Source organism: Macrobrachium rosenbergii, chromosome 48 (genome assembly GCF_040412425.1).
Source record: "Macrobrachium rosenbergii isolate ZJJX-2024 chromosome 48, ASM4041242v1, whole genome shotgun sequence".
NCBI lineage: Eukaryota > Metazoa > Arthropoda > Malacostraca > Decapoda > Palaemonidae > Macrobrachium > Macrobrachium rosenbergii.
Window position 1 is genome coordinate 36,908,174 of NC_089788.1, and position 23,828 is coordinate 36,932,001.

Here is a 23,828-nt window from a genome sequence, read left to right on the forward strand (position 1 = left end):
GAATTGCTTCGTTCAGGTTATGGTTCATTCTTCTCCATAACCAACAGACGCAGGTGCTTCTGTCTACCACCCTTCTCGTAGGGGTCCAAAAGGTCACTGCTTTTTCCCTATCCAGGGCCTCCCCCCTGGTGTCGGAATAGTCCTTAGACGGAGCGTCATTCAGGTAGCCTTGTGACCTTTTCCTGGGCCTGGAAGTAGGTCTGTTTGCAACCCAATTCAGCCACAACTATCACGCTGTCCCGTCTGGTATAAACTCAGCCTGCGTCAGCCCCCTCAAACTCTGATGTCCTGGCTTTGTGGTCTTTGTGAATCTTACAGTTTAGGAGGAAACTGATATTGGTCCTGTTTTCCTGAAATCAGTTAAGGGATCCTACTCTACTGCAGTATGGTTCTGCAGTTAAGTAACTAGCACTCTTCACATAGTTTTCGAAGCTACAGTACTGATGCTGCCGCATTGGCCTCGGGGAAAGTGTTTTGTTGGAACCAGACTCACAGGCCCTTAACTTTCATCCCTAAGGTCTGTGTTCGTCTAAGAACAGTACTCCGTCCACATTCGGTTTCCTGGTTTTTGAGTAATGTATCGGAGTTAGCCGGTAACCAACAATCATCTTGTTCTTACCTTTCCTTGTTAAGGAAGTCCCAAAATTTTTAATCAGCTTAGCTTCTAGTGTTAGTTTTCCTGTACTGTCTGCCCTGTCTGGCGGAACCAATCAGTTTGGTTTCCCCTCATCAGGGGGTAGTGTTGTGAATTCCTCACCTAACTTTCTATCCTCAATTGAAGGTCCTCATTTTTGGTGGTCACCTTGGAAAGTACTCCCCTTTTACAAGGTCTGTTTCTGTGTCCAGTTTTCTCCTTTCAGGCTTTTTAGACAGGCCCTCGCAATTTTGTCAGGTCCTCTCCTTTAAAAAAGGGGGCACTGTCATTGGGTCTGCTATTAGGCAGGAAGTATTTTCTTAATACAAGCCTATTCAGGTGCTATTCTAAGCTCATGATCTTAGACGGTGACCACTTACATTATTTTCATTACATGAACTTTGAGGACCTTACTAATGTTCAGGGTAGAATTCTTCTAGTTTTCAACGTTTCTATTTAAGTCTTTAATAGCATAAGAATGATGTTTATTTCTCTGTTACTATTTCACCGGGTGACACGGGACCCGATCCAGAAAAAGGATTTTGACAAAGGAAAAATCTATTTCTGGAGAGGGGCCCGTGTCACCCGGTGACCCACCCCTGTTTTTCATTCTCTCCCTCCCTTGATAAACTTCACTCTAGTGAGGTGGGTGCTAACATGGAATGCGGCTAGTGTTGCCTTGTATACAGTCCCATGAGTAGTGCATGGGCTTGTATCGGCACCTCTCTCGTTGGGACTTTTGACATTGGGAATCTCTATAGGATAAGGTTCCGTGTTTTTGTAGTTCACCCTTTTCCATACACGACTCCATCTAGTGGAGCTCGCTCTGGGGTTAGTAACTCCAGCATTTCATTTAGCTTTCTCTGGTATCTAGCAACGGAATTACCTAGAAATAAGTGCTGAATGGACTATTTCACCGGGTGACACGGGCCCCTCTCCAGAAATAGATTTTTCCTTTGTCAAAATCCTTTAATACATTACCCATGAAAAAAATAAATCGTTAACGTAAGAATATAGGAGAGTGTGGAGATAATTATACTATTTCCCTCTCCCCCCATTCCACCAATCTATTTTTAGAAGTCTTCTCAACCTCAGTATTAAAAACTTCTTTGTTCTGTCTCTTTCTCTTTGTTCTGAAATGCTCTATGTTTTAGAACAGAGCATTTACAGTTTGTAAATGGTACAGCTAAAATTAGATGTGTTTACAATTATCTACTGTACAGTTAAAGACGCAGAGAAATAGTAATATGTAGGTTGCGCTAACTATGAATGAGAGAGAGAGAGAGATATAACAGTTGTCCTTACTTAGGAGAGTGAATTTTTTATGAATTATTACTGATAGAGAGAGAGAGAGAGAATTACAAGAAACCTTTGACCACTAATCAGCAACATTACCCCTTGTCATGTTAAAGTGACATGTCTGACAGCTTTTGCCTTCAAGCTTCTTACATAAGATGGGGGAAAAATATTTGTTTGTTTAAAGTACGTATCACATACAAATTTTGTAATTGCAGTTATGTTGTTGTTATTGTTATTATTATTATTATTATTATTATTACTATTACTATTATTATTAATATATAATCTTATTTTTTGAAAATTAGTACTTATTATTAGGTAAAACATTTATCATATAAAACAAATAAACATACATATGCCATAAAAATTATCTCATCTCAGTAAAAGAGAGAGAGAGAGAGAGAAATTATTACTTTTACTATTTAATGTTATTTAATTACACATCAAAACTTGAAAACTTATAAATTGCATGAAAAATTAAACATAAAGACTTTTGCAGGGTTTCTCAGTGTTTGTAAATGTTTGCGTGTCTGCGAAAAACTCGTGTATGATAATTAGTTAGGTTCCAGTGAAAAGTTCATGTGTCTGTGAATTCGCACACCTCGAATCGTGCAAGTTCGGGGTATTACTGTATCCACTTGTCCACGGGGGAAATTTCACTAGTTTGCGAGATTTTTCATAGAGCAATATTCACTAATTACTGTATTTTCATTTTATTTTCATGACTAAATACATTTTTTATGATAAAAAATAATTTACTAATTTTCGAATATTAATATTAAAGTAAACAGCAAAATATCAATAGTAAAATGCTAAATTAAAATCGCACAAAATCATAAAAGTGCTCTCTCTCTCTCTCTCTCTCTCTCTCTCTCTCTCTCTCTCTCTCTCTCTCTCTCTCTCTCTCTCTCTCTCTCTCTCTCTCAAGGTAATGTAAGATGTATTTGCTCTTATCTACAGTATTCACTAATTATTTTATTTTCCAGTCTGCTTTTATTGAAATGCAAAAAGTTTTATAATTATAGCATGGAAAATATGAAAAAGTGAATGACAGTAACATCACATTTCTCAATAAAACCGTGCTGTACAAAATAAATAAACATACATGCATACACAATCAATCTTTCTCTTATCTCAGAGAGAGAGAGAGAGAGAGAGAGAGAGAGAGAGAGATAACAGCTGGGGACAACACTTCACAGCCACTTACCTGGCTGAGATGAGAGTAGAATGTTGAGTGTTCCTACATGAAATTTTGTTTTTTAAATATTTTTACGGTGATTAGAGATAAAACATCGACAGTGATAAAATATTCTCTTGTGTACTGATATAATATGTGTGATAATCATGGTCAACCAAACTTGTAATGAAATACGGTACAATAAATCAGACAAAGCCAAAAATATGGCAACAATACCTCCATCATCATGTCATGAAATTCCTGGATCTGTTGATTTTCGTGTTGTTTTATGTTTATGGTATAGTAATTTGATATTATTTTCATTAAAGAGGATATGCACAGTACTGTACTGTACTGATATACAAAAGAGAGAGAGAAAAGATTACGTCGTCACAGAAAAAATTTTTCCTACAAGAATGACAGCACAAGAATTTCTTAATAAATTTATGAGAGATGGTGAGGACTAACCACAAAATGACATAAACCAAGAACTTACAGTAGTATAAGTAATTTTTTTATCAGAAATATATTTGTATGTAATCACGAAAATACTAACAGCATTCTCTTTGGAGGTCGTGTCCCTATGTTCTAAACTACCCAAATATTTTAGATATGCTCTGTACAGTAGTATACTATCTTAAAATATGTACCTGTACAGTAAATATTTCAAAATCGTCTTACAACACAGGAAAATATCGATATAGTGTGTAAAATGCATAGAACGATGTGCAAAGTTGCGTAGGCCAAAGAAAACTTGCCTGTCTGGATGATTGGGAATACTTAAGAGTAACAGTTGTAGGCTGGTATACTTAATTTTGCAATATGACTTTGGAATGATCTTAGGGTGTTCTGGGATGATAGTTTGAGGTATATTTTTGTTTAAACTCAATTTTGGCAGTGAACTGTTAAATTAGGCAGTTACAGCATAAGTGTTTTAAGGGTAACAGTAGTAGGAGAGTACTGTATTGTAAGGTTACTTTGGGTGTTTTGGGATGATGGTTTGGGATGTATTTTTGTTTGAAATAATGTTAAATTGTTTTAGTATGATAGTTGAAATAAAAATATACCTTAAATTATCAAATTAAGCTGTGAAATGTTACAATAGGCAGTTATTAGCATTTTGGTTTAAGGGGTACAAGGTATTTGGCATGTTATAAGCCAGTTATAAGCATTTTTAGAGGGGATTTTGGCATTTCCACATTTACTTTTTTGTTACCTTTTCGTATTACAAAAACCCAACACCTTGGTATTTTTGTGTATTCTGTTTTCCTTTTATCACAGCTGGGGAGAGTTGGAGGGATAGTATCCAACTCTTAACTACCAACTTTTCTACTTTTAGATATCTCTCAACCTCGTTTTTAAGAACTTCCCCCTTCGATGTTCTTTTCCCTCCTTGTCTGGAATACTTTTTCATCAACAAACAATTTTTTATTTTCAACTACACAATTTCTTGGAATGTTGTAATGTATTAGTCTGTCAGATGTTGTGTAGATTGAGGAGATTGAGATAAGGTGGGTTTTGCATGCTTCCAAGTGAGGGTTTCGTATTTGGTCATACCAGGAATCTTTCCTAAACCTAGCTACTTTTCCCCCCCTCTTCCTCAACATGGTGGTTGATGTCGCAAGATCTTTGACAGTGCATTTGGTTCCAGCTTGCTCTCCAGGACCAGTGGGAGTCCCTGTCTATGGTTCCTGTCTTGTTTCTTGCCCCATCTTTTGGGCAGGGTGAGTTGAAGGCTCACTCCCTTCCCCTCTTTGAATGTTGTTCTTGGCCTCCTGAGCAGTGAAGGATTTTTGCCATGAAGAAACATCAGAGGAGGAAGGAGGTGCCATCTTGGAAGGGGTTTTTCTCCCTTTTCGATGGCTGCTTTTCAGTTTCCTGGTTCCTTCTGTGGCCAGTCTTATTCTAGTTGCTCCCTCTTCCTTGGAAGATTTTACCCCTTCCCATTCTTCCGAAAGGGTCAGGAGACTTTATCTCAGTGGCTGGCCCCGCTCTCTCGAGGGGGAGGTTCCCCCCGTGAGAGAAGAGGCAGCGCCATCTTGTTCTATTTCAGGATTGGAGGCTCAGAAGATGGCTGGCATCTGGCTTGTCTAGGCCTTCCAGGAGTACCAACCTTCAGTGGCCTATTGTCCCATTTTCTGTCCTCTCCCATTCCTATGTCATCTGCTTCGGCAGTTGCCACATCAGCCTTTGATGTACCCTGACCAGTGTTCTGAGTCGGTGGCTGCAGTGACTAACCCTTTTATGTTCCCATTTCGCTTGCCTTGACAGTTCCCGGTTCAGCAGCTCTCCTAAAACCTCTACGTAGACCTACGGGTCCAGATCTCTTAGCAGTGTATCCCTCTCAGAGCTTTGGACCCCGTTCTGTGGTGGTGGCTTCTACCCCCTCTGTCAACAGTATATCCCTCTCAGAGTTTTGGAACCCCTTCCAGTGTAGTGGCTGCTGTCAGCAGCGCATTCCTCGCAGAGATTTGGACCCCCTACCACAATGGCGACTTCTACTCCCGCTCCATCTTCTGATGCTTTCGTGAAAGTAGTTGACAGAGTTGACATCGTTTTTTCGAGAGAAGTTCGACCGTGTTGTGAAGAAGTTTCGCAGGTCTCTGTCTCCGTCTTCTCCTTCATCGTCTTCCTCCTCATCTTCTTCATCGTCATCATCTTCATCTTTTCCTGTCCAGTCCTCCCCCTTTAAACGTTGGAGGATTAGAGATTTTGTTGCTGTTCCTCGCTTAAGAAGACCTAGAATCATCTCCATCTCTTCTTTTCTGTCTCTGTCTGACCACGGCCGTAGTTCTCCCGCTCCAGCTCGCATCCATCTTGCTGATGATGGGGGTGTCACGTGCAGCCACTTCTTGTCCATCAGTATTCCACTCCAAGCAGAGTTTGGCGATTGGAAAATCTACAGCAGGGTCGTGTTCCCTCGACCGCCTTGTTTGTTTTCATAGGAAGGATGCCAAGGCTCCTGTTCAGAAATCCTGTGTAGTTAAGGCTTCGCAAGTTCAGCTGTTTCCTTCTGGGTTCCCCAATCATACAACAGATGTGAGAGATTCGCCAAAGGCACGGATGTGTTGCCAGCCTAGGCGGTTGTCGCCTTGTCGCTCACACGTCGGTGACATTAGTTTCCGTCATTCCAGAACTCCTCCCTGTTCACGCTCTCCTGGGAGGCCCTCTGATCGTCAATCCAGCTCCCATGATCATGCCCTGTTGCATGTCCACAGAGACACGTACGTGTGGTTAGTTCAGTTCATTCTGCTATTCAGCCTCACTCTTTAGCGTCTCATCGTCTCTCAGGTTCTGACTCTCCTAGGAGAAATCAGGTTTGTTGGCCACAGACGTGATAGCACGGACACATGGTCGCATATCCACAGACGGCTGTCACTGGGGGTTTGTGGAAGTTTTCTCAGGATGGTGTGTCCTGGAATGGACCATCGACCACTCTCAAGTGAAGGTTTGGGAGGAGAATGGAATGACCTAAGGCCATGCCACGTTGAATCACTGATTCCCATCCAATCACCACCTCATTCAATTCAATTCTGTTGAGCAGAGAGTATTGATAGCACTTCTGTGGACATCTAGAAAGGCGACAACTCACGTTTGAGTGTATCAACAGCACAGCTGTGCAATGCCTTTTGATCATGTATGTGTTTTAGTTCAGTTATCTGATAACAGCCAACAGATGTTCCCATAGATGGCCAATGGACATTACCATACCATCTACATACAAGTGAACGGGATCATTCTGCCTGCCAACTTTTATGACCATAACGTAAGTTGACGGGGTCATATTCATCGGCAGTGGTCAGCGTCCATTTTCAGTAAACGTCCATGTCACTGAACAAGCAGCCAGTACATTCAAACAAATGAATCATTCTTCCAGACATTTCTGACATAGGACTTTCATCAGTTGTCTTCATCTTAGTATCCAACATCCATTTCAACACCTACAACCGAACGAATGAATTTGTTCTATCAGACTCATACGGCTGTCATTACGTGAAGTGACGGTCTTTCACTTGTGTTCAGCCAGAGACTGACATTTTACAGGTAGGAAGAAATCTGTCTCATCGTCACATTCGAAACCTTGACCCTTGTTTGAGTTACAATTTGTCAGCACGGATTTCTTCAGATTCCTATTCATTTTCAACTACAGTTTGATTTCATTTACAGTGAAGTTCTGTAGACCCATACCACCCTACGCTTCCAAAGCAGGAGTCAGTCAATACTGATCGTGCAAGGGTTTTTCCTTGTGCGGTCGGAGTTATATCCTAGCTCCATAGATCTGTGGATCAGGCCTCCTCTTTGGTACAACAGCCTCTTTCTTAGTACAAGGATGAAGCTTAATTCTTGAAGATGGAAAGAGGGGTCCTGGTCTTCAACAAGGTCTCCCCATTCCTTCCCATTCTCTCTGAGAGAGGTGAGAGGGCTTAGCCTAACGGTGAGATGACAACTATCCTTGGGGTGTTGTACACACTTCCCCTCCAGAGATACTTCGTGCCTGCCTCAAGCATTAACTGAAGGACATTCACCTACACGTAGGTTAGGTACTTACCTAACTTAGCCTAGCCTAATTAGTTCTAGTATAACCTTACCAGACGTGCACTTCAGTATCCTAGAACTTCTTGTCTCATGGCATCAACCAGGAGGTAGTCACCTGCTATTCAAGGGGCTAGGTTGGGTTAGGTTTGGTTGGGTACTTAACCTAACTTAGCCTAGCCTAACCTTACCAAACCTGTCGTTCAATATCCTAGAACTTCTTGTTTCATTACATCAACCAGGAGGTATTTCCTGCTCTTCAAGGGGCTAGGGTGGGTGCCTAACCCATCCTAGCTTAGCCTGACCTAATCTGCACCTCAATAACCTGGATCATCTTAGCTCTCCAAGCCTCAGGATCCGAGGATAGGTGTTCCATAGCGTTGTTAAGGAACGGTACCAACGTAGTTTTTTAGTCAACGAAGGGGGCAGGGGGGTGGGGGGTGCGGCTAGTGTCCTATCATCTCCTTGATTGACGGTGCAGGTGCACGGTTTTGCAGTTGCACACTCAGCACAGCGGTCAACCAGACACACTCCACGATGATGGAAGTATGACAGACAAGTTTGGTCACTGGGATCAGTGTTAATGACAATTGGTCTTGCCACCTTGATGTTTTGAAGAACTGTTTGATCTAGGAATACAGTCAATTAGTCCTTCAGTCTTGACACTCTGCTGTTACTATTCGACTCTGTCTTTTCGGACCGTGGGCATAACAGCCATCGACCATGCCACATTGAAAACATCGCTTCTCGTCCAATCAGCGAAGCTAGCAATGATTGGGTCAGGTCAGTACTTGGATAAGTGACCGTCTGGAGCACCAGGTTCTGTTGATGTCTAGGAGACGTCTTTCGCATCCATGGTTAGAAACGGTGGGACTAGTCAGTACTTGGTTAAGTGACCGAGAAACTCGGATGCTGTTGACGCCTAGGAGAAATCTTTCACATCCATGATTCAAGTCTTGGGCTTAAAACTTCCTGTCGTTCTGCCTGATTCATTGGGAGATCAACAGCACCTTCAAGCTAAGTTCCGACAACTTGTTTTTGGTTCTTACTCAGTCAAGAAGTGGTGTCTAGGAGCTCCATTTCTTTTGACTTGATGTAGTTACACTCCCCCTGTGAGAAATGGGAGATGTAAGCAGTATTTGTTGCTGCTGCAATTACCAGTTGATCCACAACCTGAGAGGGAGAGAATGTTATGTAGATCTTGAGACAGTTTCAAGAGTCTCAGGGTCCGAATAGGCACTCCTATGATAGCAATGACTCCAAGGTGGTGCCATGGTTACACTATCCTCCTTGAGAGATTTTTCATTCTTTTGAGACTTTCAAGAGTCTCAAGATCCTTGGTGTGATGGCAATGACACCACGGTAGTGCCATGGTCAACAAGGTGCCCTAGTGTCCTTTCATCTGCTCTATTGCAGTGCATGTACATGAGTAGACAGAAGAACATTTGGTACAGTGGCCAACAGACACATGCCAAGCAAGATGGATGTAATTAAAACAATTAATTTGCTGAAATCTGGAGATAAGGACAGTTGATCTTGGAACCTTGACTTCTGGAAATTCGTTCAACCTCTGAAGAAGATTGATTATAACCCTTCTTGTCTCGACTTACTGAAGTTGGCACTGTTCTGTTCTTTCTTCTCGCACCCTTGAATAAAGCAAGGCATCTTTGGTATGTATTTACATCTGGAAGCTTACACCTTTTGCCATTCTACATGTTTCAAATGTGTTCAGTGAGATGGATCATTCCACTTCTATGGTCCTGTGGCTCCAATGACAGTATGATGTCTGTGTTGCCCAATGCCAACCACTTGCTTGTTAGCTTTGAGTTGGCCGAGAAACGATGTCCAAATTGTTATTTCTCGGACTAGTGAGGTGATCAATTGAGCGTACCTCGAAACTTCCTAGTGAACATCAGTACGTTTCGGGCCAGATCTTTCGAGGCCAGGGGGGATCAGTCTGTCCATCACATTCAGGAAGAGCTTGTTGGTCAAGTACTAGGATGGAATGGAATCATTCAGATCACATTCATCTCCTTTTACCTTGGGACATTGCCCACAGGTCCTTGGATCCTATGATGGATGCTCAACAAGTCATGTAGTTCACCCAGCTCTTGAGGGACAGGTTGCATCTTGCCTAAGGTGTGTGGCTGCAAGGAGAAGGTGCGTGTGTGGGACTAGCCTCCTCCCTTTCTCCTGTCTTCCTTCCTCTTCCTGTGGGCAGAGGAACAGTGAATGAGCCATCGTGCCGGACAGGCGTGCATGCAGATGATCCAGATGACTGAGTATCCTATCTCCATTTGGATTAATTTAGCCCCATTTGATTAGTAGGTGCAAATCCTCCCTTATCTATAGCAAGGGGAGAGAGGGACTGGCTGTGAGCAAACCAGTTGGTTATTCTTAGCTTTATAGTCTCCGACAGTGTGGGTTCATCCAAACCTTTTCAAATGAAGGATATTACATTCCTTTAATTCGAAATGCCCAGGGGTCTTATGAATGAACATCTCTCTTGTTCAGTAGATCAGAGGTATGGTCTCCTACCTTTGCTCTTTCAAGACCAGGAAAAAGTACCCAGGTGAGCTGAGCTACCAGTCAGTTCAGAGATTTACTTAGAATCCTCCCTCCAAAAGTAAGTCTCCCCCATAAGTAAAGACCAGGGGTTGGTATTTGTGTAGGAACAAATGGCAGATTTCTTAATTAATTTGTATTTTTCCTAACATACAAGCCTGAGGCCTTTACGTAAAGAGCCCACCTCTTACCACCCCTCATTCTCTTACCTGGGCCAAAAGGTAAACCGCGCAGAATTGAATACGCACCGACTTGGTGGGCGGTGCTTCCATCCCTACCAGCAGTAGCTATTACCATAACCACCTTGCAAAAGTTTAATAGACGGACTTTCAGCTCACTGAAAGTTAATCCCCATAAGTAAAGACCTCAGGTTTGTATATTAGGAAAAATACAAATTACTTTTAAAAATTTTTCATTTTATCAGTGATGATGTCAATGTTTAGCCCTTTTTTATTTTATTTAGTTGACTCAAATATGATCAATATATTTCATCTCAGTCGTTGATTTTTCAGTTTATATGATAATGTTTTGTAACTTGCCAAATGTTTACATTCATGTTTCGTAGACCAGTAGATACGTGTCCAAAATACAAACAATTCAGCTTTATTTCACTTCACTCAGATGCTTATCACACCATCACACCTTATTAGTTTATCATTGGAAGATAATTTGCCATTGCTGGTCTTATGTCTGATAACAACCATTGTCTCATTTATGTCATTTTGTTGCAAAATGTTTATGGAATGGTTTGCGTATCATGTGTGCAGCACGTTTTCAGCGATGTTGTGTACATTTCCACATTCACTAAAGTTTTTTTTTAGTTTATTCTATGAATGGTTATTAACTTTCATTACTTTCACTCGGTATATGTTATAATTATCATTGTAATTCCATCAATTTTTTGATAAGTTAACTTTTCAACCATAGAAAGGTTTAACACATATATTGCACAGCCACATTTCCTTTATGTTTACATTTCTTTACTATGCAGTAGTTACAAAAATATAAAATACTATAGGAAGTGGTTGGTATATATAAGAAATACCAATGAATTATAGGGCAAACAATGAGTTTGGTAAGCCTAGTTGACTGTGATGATTTGCATTTTGCTTACAGAGGCTCAGTCAGAGCCACATATTTGTGGTCTTGTAATGGTCTTAAAGTCAATCAGTTGTAAGTTGCATAATTAGTGATTGCTCACATTTTTATTTTGTACCTCTAATAGACTCGGGTTGTACTTCATAAATTGCTGAGAGAGAGAGAAAATGCAGCTTGTTTCACATTGACAAAAAATTTCAAGTTACTGTACGTTTCCAGTCGATTATGTAAGTTTCTTGAATTAACATATTATCATACACATGGAATCATTGTACATATGGTCAAATCATCACATTTTACAATAATTGTAGTACATCTGGGTACCTTGGGTTTGCTTCCCTCTCCTGCTACCAGGTAGCATGGCTGTTTGTGAACCCATTGCTACTCAGGGCTGTTCCAGATGTGCAGCTGACTTGCGAATGATGCTTCCAAGTAAATTCATGTTAAATCAAAATTACTGTATAGAAAAACATGTTTATAAATATTTTCCCATGTTGAATAAAAAACATGTAATGTGTTGAAACCTATGTTATTCATGAGGTGACTATACATAAAAAATTTGTCATACTTTATCACCCTTATAGAACCGTGGATTGTAGCTTTAGTCTGTATGTAAACAGGATTCCAGTTATACTTTTGTAAGTGTTAATACAAAATATGGTTTCACCATAACCACAGCATGAATATTTCTAAGGTTTAAAAGTCAGTGACTTGACCTATTATATTTTCATAGGTTTTGTCTGCAAGGAATTATATTCATTTCAAGTTTTGCAAGAGTTACAGATAATTTGCTGCTAATTAGGTATGTCTTCTAATATAACCATTAACCTGGGAGGATTTTGATTTCTTTGATTTATGGTTATATGACATCTTACTAATCAGGGAGGGAATTTTAACAAAATAATGAATGAATGAATTGCATATGTGGTAATTACCTTGTCTAAACAGCAAATACACATTAAGAATCATAAAATGCAAGGTTTGGTTTATATATTTTTCAAAAGAACAATAAGTTCCTGGCTAGTTCTTTTTATGTTAATCTAGATTGATTCATGGAATTTAAAACATCTATGGCATGTACATACATGTTTCTAGTTAATGTATGCTAAATAGAACATTGCAAACCTGGTGTACCTCTAGGCCACTCTACTCTGATTGTTTGTAGTGGTTTTGAGAGTAGACATCGTAAAATGGTGCAATTATCTGGTATTTTCTTTTTCAGACTTGGTCCACCAGTTGTCCCAGTGCCTAAAAAATTAAAGAAGGATGAAAGTCATAAGCCTGAATTTTTTAGCCGTTCTGAAGGGCATCGAAGAACTAAAACCATCAAGAGCCTTGGTTCAGACAGAAAAGAGGAGGAGAAAAAGCGTAAAGAGCATGCTGGAGTGCGAAGAGTCTTGTCTTCTTCTACTGTTAATGTTCCTGCGCCGTTAAGGTAAGTTATTTTTCAGTGAATGACATTTGCTTAGACTGAAGGTGCTGTTATCTATGTAGGCGAAATATGTTGTTTTCACTATGCTCGTCTCATTTGTAGTTGACGTTGTAATGTATACACAAACTCTAAGATTATTGCAACCTTGGAGAAAACCAGTTTCAAGGTAATTGTTGTGAGGTATTCCATATACTTCAGGGAACATGAACAATGGACTTCTGGGCAAGCTGGCATTTTGTCAGAATTTTCATTGCTTTGCAGTTATTTGCATGCATTTCATTTACCTTGTAGCATAAAAATCTTTTTATAACTTGATACATATTGCTTCATTTGGAAAATAAGAAAATGATTGTTTTGAAATTTAATTTGTTTCTACAGGAATACAAACCATCACCTATCATGTGGGAGTATTCCTCAGTGCAAACTGAAATCAGTTGTTGAAATGTGATAACAAGGTAGTATACTGGTGGTAGATGGCTGAATAGGGGAACTCATACTTACCTGTGCCATAAGCATTGTTTCCTGTGTAAGCAGTGTGGCTGACCATCAAGTTAAAACTTCTTTAATTTTTTCCAGTGTGTGTGGTATGTTTTTGCTCATGGATTTGAAAAAGAAAAGAGAATAAACAAAGGTGTGAAGAATGTAAGGGGTTGTTTGGCCACTTAATGTCTTGATATTAGTGTAATCAGTTTTGTTATTCTGCATTGGTTTTCCGAGTGTGTTGCATGGTCTATATCACAGAGAGAAGTTTGCTAGCACTCAAAGGAAAGCCAAAAGATGCTCAACAGTTTCTTTGAAGATTCTTACTACATCTTGAGTACTGCTGAATCCATTCTGAAGTGCCCCCAATCCCCCCTCTCTCTCTCTCTCTCTCTCTCTCTCTCTCTCTCTCTCTCTCTCTCTCTCTCTCTCTCTCTCTCTCTCTCTCTCTCTCTCTCTGAGTATGCTGCCTGCTCTTCATCACAGGAAGAGGTTTGGCAGTATTCAAACAAAAGCCAAAAGATGTTGAACTGTTTCTTTGAAGGGGCTTACTACGTCTTCAGTATTGCTGAATCATCTTACTCCATTCCAGAGGTCTCTCTCTCTCTCTCTCTCTCTCTCTCTCTCTCTCTCTCTCTCTCTCTCTCTCTCTCTCTCTCTCTCTCTCTCTCTCTCTCTCTCTGATTTTCTGAGTGAGCTGCCTGGTCTCCATCACAGGGAGAGGTTTGCTGTCATTCAAAGGAAAGAAACAAGATGTTCAAGTTTTTATTTGAAGATCTTACTACATCTTCATTACTACTGAATCATATTGGCTTTTATTCTGGAGTGCCCCCCTCTCTCTCTCTCTCTCTCTCTCTCTCTCTCTCTCTCTTTTGTTTTTCAGAGTGAGCTGCCTGGTCTCCATCAGTGGGAGAGGGTTGCTATCATTCAAAGGAAAGCCAAAAGATGTTGAAGTGTTTCTTTGAAGAGGCTTACTATGTCCCCAGTACTGCTGAATCATCTTGACTCCCAGTACTTCTCTGGGAGATACTCTGCCTTGACCAGTCTTCCAGTACTTGAGGTGAGCAAGACAGGAGCTTAGAAAGGGGAGGATGTAGATGTTCTTCCTCCTTTTCCTCCACATTTTCACCTTCCTCCCCTAGGAAAAGGAAGAGGAAGTATCCAAGAAGGCCTCTCACAAGAAGCCCTGCTAGGCTTTCAGTGAGTGCTCTTTCAGGCTCTGAGAGGAGGCAGCATTTGGTCACCTACAGGTGACCTGTCTGCTGTTGGCTAGGCTGGCATGTGTCTAACTAAGCATGCTCAGGACTCCATCCCAATCCACTCTGTCTGGACATGAGGACTGCTTCTGGTTCTTCCACATGTGTTCTTGCTGGAAAAAATATGGGTTGAACCACCACTGTGGATATGCTCGATGCATGCATGGTCCTGGGATTGTTACTATACAGGCAGTGGGTTCCCATGATGCAGGTTTCTGCTTAGTATTCACTGATACCAGATTATCTGTTTGCATGTGACCAATGCTGCTCCCCACTTTGCTTGTGGCTCACCACAGGCCATGGGGTTGTGTGTATGTATATGACAGCACTTGTACCTGTTCACCTGCACCTTCTTCAAGTTGGGCCATTACTGAACATTAGGAGTTGTACAGGTTGGTCAACCTCAGTTTGGAACCTAATTATAAGTACAGTGGTACCTTGATCTTACGTGATTCGGGTTGCACAAATTCACAGACATGCAAACTTTTCATTGGAACCTAACTAATTGGCATATGCAATTTTTTCACAGACGTGAAATTCTCAAGAAACCCCGCAGAAGTGGTTATGTTTAATTTTTGAAGTAATTTATAAGTTTTTATGATTTTATGTGTAAAATCTATGAAAAATGTATCATTTTTATTTTTGTACATACATAAATATGATACAAAGGTAATTACAGCACATTCAGTTAGTGTACTTTTACAAGATGTGATACCCATTCACAAAGTTACTGCACTTTTCAAAGATGATGCCGTTGCAGAAAGTGTTTGTTTAATGTTTGAAGTACATTTATAAGTTTTCATGCTTCTAAGTGTAAAATCGGTATGGAAAATATATATTTAAATTTTTGTAGATAAATATGACACAAAGGGAATATATTTACTCCATTATCTTCATTCGCAAAGTCTTTGTCACTAGGACCTGACATGACCTTGATATGAGGTTGTTCGGTTGCGCTGGTTTGATAAAATGAATTCGCTGACGTACTAAAACATATTAGAGACTTAACTAAGAGTTTTCTAAGTGTCATTCTTTAAAAATTACTTTGTTAACCTCGGAGAAAAGTGCTGGTGCAGTCTGTATGTACATGTAATTACAGCATGCTCAGTTGGTATACTTTTACAAGATGCGATACCCATTCGCAAGTTACCGCACTTTTTAAAGGTGATACCCAAGCAAAAGTGTGTTTAATTTTTAAATACTGCAGGCAGTCCCCCGTTTACGATGGGGGTTCTGTTCCTACGCCACGTCGTAAACCAAAAGATTGTCAAAAACCGAAAAACCTTACTTTTAATGCTTTTGGTGCATTGAAAATGATGTAAACTGCATTTTTATTGAGTTTTTCATAAAAAAAAAAAAATAAAAATTTTGATTATTCTGCCATTTTGGAGCTATATTTCTTCCGTCAGATTGGCTTTGTAACCCCGGAACTTGTCATAAACTGGGAAATAATTTCTGGTGAATATATTTGAAAAGCGTCATAACCTGAACCTGTCGTAAACCGGGGACTGCCTGTATTTTATAAGTTTTCGTGCTCTTAAGTGTAAAATCGGTAAGGAAAATTTGTATTTATACTTTTGTGCATAAATATGATACAAAGGCAGTACAGTTAAAAATATCCATTTGCAAAGTCTTACCTCACATAACGTCAAGGTGAGGTTGTTCAGTTGCGCTGGTTTGATAAAATGAGTTCGTTAACATACTAAAACATATCAGAGACATAACTAAGAGGTGTATTAGTGTCGCTCTGTGAAAATTACTTTGTTAACCTCAAAGAAAAGTTGTAGTGCAATTTGTATTACTGTACAAAATACAGCAGTAAATTAACTATTAAAAAACCCCAAATAATGTCGCCAAAGTGTATCTGGCTTGGGCAATGACGTAGGCTCCATAGAGACACGCCATTGGCTAGAAGAGTAAGAGGTACCCAATTACAGAGAAGGCCAAAGTTCGCTGAATGTTGGGATGCTTTAGTTCGAACGTGCTTAGTACATATCTCGTGCGGTTGTGAGAAATTTTGGGCTTAAGTATTTCTTGGTTTTTACCTTAATCATCAAGATGCCTAAATGTCCCGCACCTTCTAAGGCTCCAAGCAGTCTTCCTAAGAAACAGAGGAAGGTGATGACCATAGAAGAAAAAGTTAGTGTTAGATATGTTGAAATCTGGTGAGACTGCTTCAAGCATAGTGCAGCAATTGGGGTTGAAGAAAGAGGTGGAAATTTGGAAAATGGTCTCCAAGAGCTACCTCAGTAAAGCGAAGCAGGTTTCAACCAAGAGAGACCCAAGCATTGTGAAGATGGAATCAGCCCTTTCATTATGGATAGAAGACTACTGTAAAAAAAGACATCCCCTTGCAGGGCAACGTGATTCGGGAGAAGGCTTTGCAGCTTTACAATAAAATTGTTGAAGTGGGTACAGAAGAACCGCAGCCAGGAACGTCAGCATCACCAAACCATGGAAGTTTTCAGGCCAGCAGGGGGTGGTTTGACAAGTTTGCAAAGTGTTTTAACCCTTAAATGCCGAGCCTCTATTTACAAAAGTGTCTGCCGTATGCCGGCGGGGTTTGAGAGTTAGTGCCGAAGCGGAAAGGAAGTTTTTTCAAAAAATCACAGCACGCTTAATTTTTAAGATTAAGAGTTCATTTTTGGCTCCTTTCTTTCTCATTGCCTGAAGTTTAGTATGCAACCATCAGAAATGAAAAAAAATATCGTTATCATATATAAATATTGGAATGTATGACAGCGCGGGAAAAAAATTTCATATGTAATTGTATATAAATCGTGCTGTGAGCAAAACTGTTTTTCTCGTATTGTACACTAAATTGCGATGATTTTGGTATATAACAAATTGTAAAATGATCAAAGCAACACAGAAAATGTTATCACAAAATGATGCATGAATTCGTAACGTGCGGACGTAAAAAAAAGTTTTTTCAAAAATTCACCATAAATCGAAATATTGTGCTAGAGACTTCCCGTTTGTTGCAAAATGAAGGTAAGTGATTGAATATTACTGGAATGTAAGAGTTTTAGCTTACAATTGCAGTTTTCAACCATTTCAGTTGAGTCAAAGTTGACCAAAGGTTGAAATTTCGGCACTTATCGTGATTTATATGAAAATATTTAAAAACTGATGAAAGCTACAACCATGAGTTATTTTTTGTTGTATTCTAAATGAAATTGCGCACATTTTCATATATAAAACTTTATGTAACAGCTAATATAAAACTGCAAAAATTACAACAAAGTGAGGTAAGAAAGTTTTTTTCAAAAATTTCACCATAAATCGAAATATTGTGCTAGAGACTTCTTGTTTGTTGCAAAATGAAGGTAAATGATTGAATATTACTATTATGTAAGGGTTTTAGCTTACAATTGCATTTTGCGACCATTTCGGTCGAGTCAAAGTTGACCTAAGGTTGAAATTTTGGCACTTATCGTGATTTATATGAAAATATTTCAAAATTGATAAAAGCTACAACCATGAGTTATTTTTTGTTGTATCCTACATGAAATTGCACACATTTTCATGTATAAAACTTTATGTAAAGGCTGATACAAAACAGTGCAAAAATTACGACAAAGTGACTAAAGAATTTCTGAGATTTTAAGCAGACTTAGAGCGGATGTAAGGAAAAAGTTTTATTAAAAAATTCACCATAAATCGAAATATTGTGCTAGAGACTTCTCGTTTGTTGCAAAATGAAGGTAAATGATTGAATATTACTAGAATGTAAGAGTTTTAGCTTACAATTGCATTTTTCGACCATTTCGGTCAAGTCAAAGTTGACAGAAGGTTGAAATTTTGGCACTTATCGTGATTTATATGAAAATATGTCAAAATTTATAAAAGCTACAACCATGAGTTATTTTTTGTTGTATTCTACATGAAATTGCACACATTTCATATATAAAACTTTATGTAAAGGCTAATAGAAAACGGTGCAAAAATTACGACAAAGTGACTAAAGAATTTCTGAGATTTTCAGCAGAGTTAGCTGATGCTTTCTTTTGGGGTAAGAAAGAAATTTGCGCATGCGCAGCTGGGTCACGCTTGTAAACAAAGCAACAGCGTGATCTGTGAACTCCCAGCATCCCTCAAGGCGTGTGATTTAAAATTTTTTGCAAATGAGGCCTATAAGTATTTTTCCGCGAATATTTAAAAAAACTTTTTGTAGTCGACGTATTTTACGTCCACTTGGCACCCGACAGACAGTTTTTGTCGACGTAAAATACGTCCAGTTGGCGTTAAAGTTTAATGAGCAGCGCACATGGCCCGGCTCCCGAGTGCTCAGAATTCAGAGTAATAATAACGGTCAGACATGTGTTATATGAATGTCCAAAGTATGACCAACAACGAATGTCTACTTTTGGAAATAGATCAATGAAAGAAATTTTGTCAGAATCTTTCACATTTTCAATTGTTCCAATTTTGATGTTCTTGAAGAACTGTAATTTAATTAATAAAATATAAAAATAAGTAAATAATAAAAGCATGAAAACCCTTTTAACATTTGTTGAATTTTACAAAAAGGAGAAAAGTTTAAAAATTTTGCTTAATTTATATTCTGAATTTTAATATACTGTTTTAGTATGTATGTAAGGAAGTCTGAGTAAATGCATTTATCGTATGTATGTGTTTCACTATGAGAGGATATGCCTATGTGCAGTTTTTAATTTCATTTTAATTCATTCATCATTGTACTGAATGATCTATTGGGTCCTAGCACTTGGCCTCAGGCCTGGACCTAGTATTTTAATCAGATCCTTCGGGCCAGCCCTATGAGAGCTGAAAGTCAGCTCAGTGGTCTGGTTAAGCTACTTTAATAATAATAATAATGAGATAATGAGACTCAAGTGTTATCGAGAGACGTCTCTTTGGCTGGTTGAGTTAGTTTTTTTGAGTTTTCCACTCTTTCGTTAGGATCGCAAGAAGTGAACTTTTGGCCCCCCCCGGTGAAAAACACAATTGCTATCAGGCCTCTTTTCTTCACCTTCAGCCTTCTAACAAGGGAGTCACAGCTACTTTCGGACAGCATATATCTAATTCTTGATCCATTTTTCCTTTGGAATGACAATATCTTCCCTCCAGAGCAGTCTGTTGAAAGATTTTTTTGGGGTCCAAGCAGAAGAGAAGCACCTTGAACCATCTCTCTAGGGACGCCTGTTCCTGAGTGCCTGATGCCTGGCGCCGAATCCTGAGTGCTGGACACCTGTTCCAGAGTGCTCAGCACTACCTAGCCATACTAGGCTCCTGCCACTGAATGCCTGATTCTTTTTCATGGAAATATTCTTTTAGACCAGTGTGTTTGACTGCAGCAGAAGTCGTCACTCCTGGTTTTGTTCAAGGCCATTGTTATTCCATGGTCAGACTTTTGTGTATCTTATGGACTTTCCAAGTTCCTGTAAGCATGTCAGATATTAGTTTTTGACCAAGTACAGTTCTGCATATGCTGTCTGTCTGTATGAGGTGTCATCAAGTCCACGCAAGGCGTTATCACGTTAAGAAGTCGATCCCACCCTGATGACCATGTCTGTGGCTGTCAAGTATTGACAGGATCAGCAACTAATTGACTTAGTTGTCTGCGTGAGGTTCTACAAGTTTGTTTGCTTGCAGAGACCAACCTAACAGCCCTGTCATCCATTCTTCAGGGCGATTGGATGGAGTTCCTGGATATGTAGGATACTTCATTTCATGTCCACATACAGACTCCAAAAGATATCTCAGACCTGTCCTTCGACATCTTTGCTTAATTTTGTCTTCTTTTCTGGTCGTGAACTTCAGCCTGTCCCACAAGACCAATAGGGACAAGGAATCATAACCGGACTCTGCTGTTTTTCCCAAAGACCTGGTTTTCAATTGGACCTACGGTGGTATCTGTCCAAATTTAGACTTTTGGAAAAGGTCCCTCCTCAGGAGACTAGTCCTAGACTGCTTCTCACTCCTTGTTCTAGTGGAGGGAGCCCGCTTGGGGAACCGGGAATTTCCGGGACATGGGGGTGGGTGAACCTTCACATATATGCAAGAGAGCTGAAAGCCATTCTCTTAAGGATTTAGTTTTTTCTCAACCCTCATTCACTCCTAGACTACGGTATTCCTTTAGACAAGACCACATTCTTTACTTTTTTTACATTGGTACATGCCACCAAGCGACAAGAAGGTTTTTCTGTGGACGATAAATCAGAGTTTTTTTTTTTCTAGTCCAACTAGAATTTCTGGCGGATAAACTGAGCTGTCAGAAACTCGCTCTTCCAAGTGGATTTTGAATCCCCTGATTTGTCGGGTTATGTGCTTCTATAGGGCAGGCCGATCTTGACTGTCTTCCACCTTAAAGGAATCTTCTAATATGGGCAACAGACACCATACTGCAAGATTGTTCCAACTTGGACCTCTAAGCTCTTCCACTGCTTGGCATGGTCAAGGAAGGGCTGAACTTTCTCAGACTTGCTAGAACGTTACGACGTACCCTGTAGCCCTGTTCTAAACCATAATTTATGGTTCCCGAATTGCTACAATCGATTGGCGGACTCTCCAAGAATCCTTCCACTATTTGTTTCTTCTTGAACAACCTCGCTTCAAGAGCCACCACCAAGGGTGGTATGCTCTTCCGCAGACAGGCTTTGGGCTGTCGGGGTACTCGCCAGGAAGGAGGAGTTTTATCAGAGGTGCTACAAGAGACATTTAAAAGATGCAGACATCACCTTCTAACTCAGTCTACCAATCTAAGTGAACGATCTTTCAAATTGGATGTCTCAGACTATAAGTTTCTTCTTCTGAGACACTCATGACTCAGTGGCAGCATTGCCTTTTTTATCGGAAAGGATATAGAATCTCTCATGTTACTCCTTTTTAGGGGTATCGAGGTACATATGACTTAGTAACACGGTTCGCTCATTTACCCTGGGTTTTTTGACTGAGAACGAGGACCCTTCCGTGAACTGGAACCGTTCTCTCTCTCTCTCTCTCTCTCTCTCTCTCTCTCTCTCTCTCTCTCTCTCTCTCTCTCTCTTTCTCTTTCTCTCTCTCTCTCTCTCTCTCTCTCTCTCTCTCTCTCTCTCTCTCTTTCTCTCTCTTTTTCTCTCTCTCTCTCTCTCTCTCTCTCTCTCTCTCTCTCAGGAACTTAATGGAAGAGAAGACGTTCTTGACAGTTGGGGACAGTGTTCTGGCCTCCTAGGAGCACCCTCCAGCCCTAGCCTTTACCTCGCCTGACTTTCAGCTCGCTTGGCGCCAGCTCTGCCCCAAGCTCCTAGGAGTGCCCCCCAGCTCCCAACTGATTAGTTATCTGGCAGCCAGCTCAGCTGGCGCCACCTACATCCGGGCGCCAGCTCAGTACACCCAGTGCCCAGCTCCGGCTTCTTATCGTCTGGTGCTACACCCTTGGCTCTGGGAGAGAGTAGGAAGCTCTCTATTCTGTTGGAGTTGTCAGGTATTACCTGAGCGGGATTGGAAGTACAGGGGGCCATTCATAACCTTCAGGAGAGCATTGGGCCTACTTTTAAGTAGAAGCTAAAGACGTCAGAACAACTTCTACCACATTAGCCTTCATGCATATACGCCCCTTATGTCCATCCTACAGTCGACCTACTGGAAGTTTAATTGATTTTCACTTCTCACCTCTTCAGAAAAAGTTTAAAGAGTGTTAAAAATTTTTTAAATAACTTGCGATTATTAGTAATTGGCTTGGCATCGTGGAAGGAAGCATAGGATTTTCTCCTACTATCTCTTCACCTTGTAGTAAGGTACCGAGTTTTGTGAGACTGGGTGGATACAGTACAATGTACCTGGAGCACCCACCACTCTCGGTGGATGGGTCTTGGTCCTTATTTCAGTGCAGGTGACAGTGTTATCATGCTTTGCTGGCCATCAGACTACTCTTGGCTGCAAGGCTCCCACTTAGGTAGAGGTGTTCCACCTCTTTACCACCACGCCACTACAGGTTAAGTTGAGCACCAATTTTCTACTGGAAGCTCTCCTATTTAATAAGGAACTACAAGCATTGTATTCAGTGCTAGCAACTTTTTCTATTTCAAATTCATTACATGACTCAATATTTTGGAGTAGAATTTGTCTGTGCATCCCACCTCCTATCAATGTGGAATCAGCTATGTAATTACTTGGTAAGTTACTTATATAAAAATAACATTTTTATAATATAATAAAGTTTTATATATACTTACCGAGTAATTACATGATCGGAGCCCTCCCTCCTCCCCTCTAATGGATATATGGCATAAACAGAATGAGGTTGTCTGCTAAGTAGTTCCCGGTACTGTATTCCCATTAGTTGGCAGGACCAGTCACATGCACTAAACATTGACGCATTACCTGCAAATTTTTTCATTTAAGCTGCCGTGCAATAGGAAACTATAGCTATGCAATTATTTGGTAAGTATATATAAAATGTTATTTTATTTTATTTTATTTTTTATATAAAAATGTCATTTTTACATTCATATGGAGATAGTTTGACTAAGTCTTGATGATTGCCTGGTTACAGGGCTGCATTAAAGATGGGGTGTTTGGAGTGAGTACTACAGTCTTGATGTTGTCAGAGATCTGTAGTAGGTGCGTGGGGTTGGGGCATTGTCAAGAATAAGGAGAATATTGAATGTTATGCCTTCTCTCTTGCAGTAACACTTCAGTTCCTGCTGTAACTTCTCAGAGAAGTTTTTCATTGAAGATTTGTCTAGTCATCCAAACCTTAGGGTTGGAGTGTCAGTAACATGGGAGAAAAGCCTTGGCATGGCCCAGAAAAAAAATTTTCCAGAAGGGTATTCTTTATGACATTTTGTTTTAAAGTGTAATTATAGTGGCGTAGTGCAATTCTGCTCTTCCATCCATTAAAAGTTAACTGTATGTGCTGAGCCTCGGAGACCCTCAAACAGAATCTCATCTAACATAACCAAAGACACCCCTAAAATAATCTGACAGCTTAGCCACATTCAACATTCCACAGCTTAGCTTAGCCGCATTCAGTATTCCCTGCCACATCATTGTTTCTCTGGAAATTACTATTCTGATGATGTACAGTATAATAGCTGGTTGGTTTGGGGAGAAAAATTGAAATAATAATGGTTTTATAATAAGATTTGAAACTGCATATTACTGCCATTGTCCTTGGACAGCATCACTGTAGCATGTCATGGGTTAAGCCCCACCCATGAGCACTGCTTCACTGACATGAGTTACGACAGTCATTCAGCACTAGCATCAGACAGTGAGTTGACAGATTCTTATTCATTTTGTGTCTAATGGCCAGAATACAGACTATGTTTAGGTTTTTGCCCTTTTTGTTATTTCTTTCCTGCATGACTTGTGTATGTGAAATTTTATTTTGCATTTTTTATCATTTTT

The 23,828-nt window shown here is 40.0% G+C and overlaps 1 protein-coding gene across 1 annotated transcript in view; it reads left to right on the forward strand.

Annotated features, from left to right (window-relative positions):
• Nucleotides 1–23,828, forward strand: part of LOC136831345 (kinesin-like protein KIF14) — a 563,293-nt gene that overhangs the window by 77,836 nt on the left and 461,629 nt on the right. The window contains 1 exon segment of the mRNA XM_067091651.1: nt 12,529–12,741. Coding sequence (XP_066947752.1) covers nt 12,529–12,741 — 213 coding nt within the window.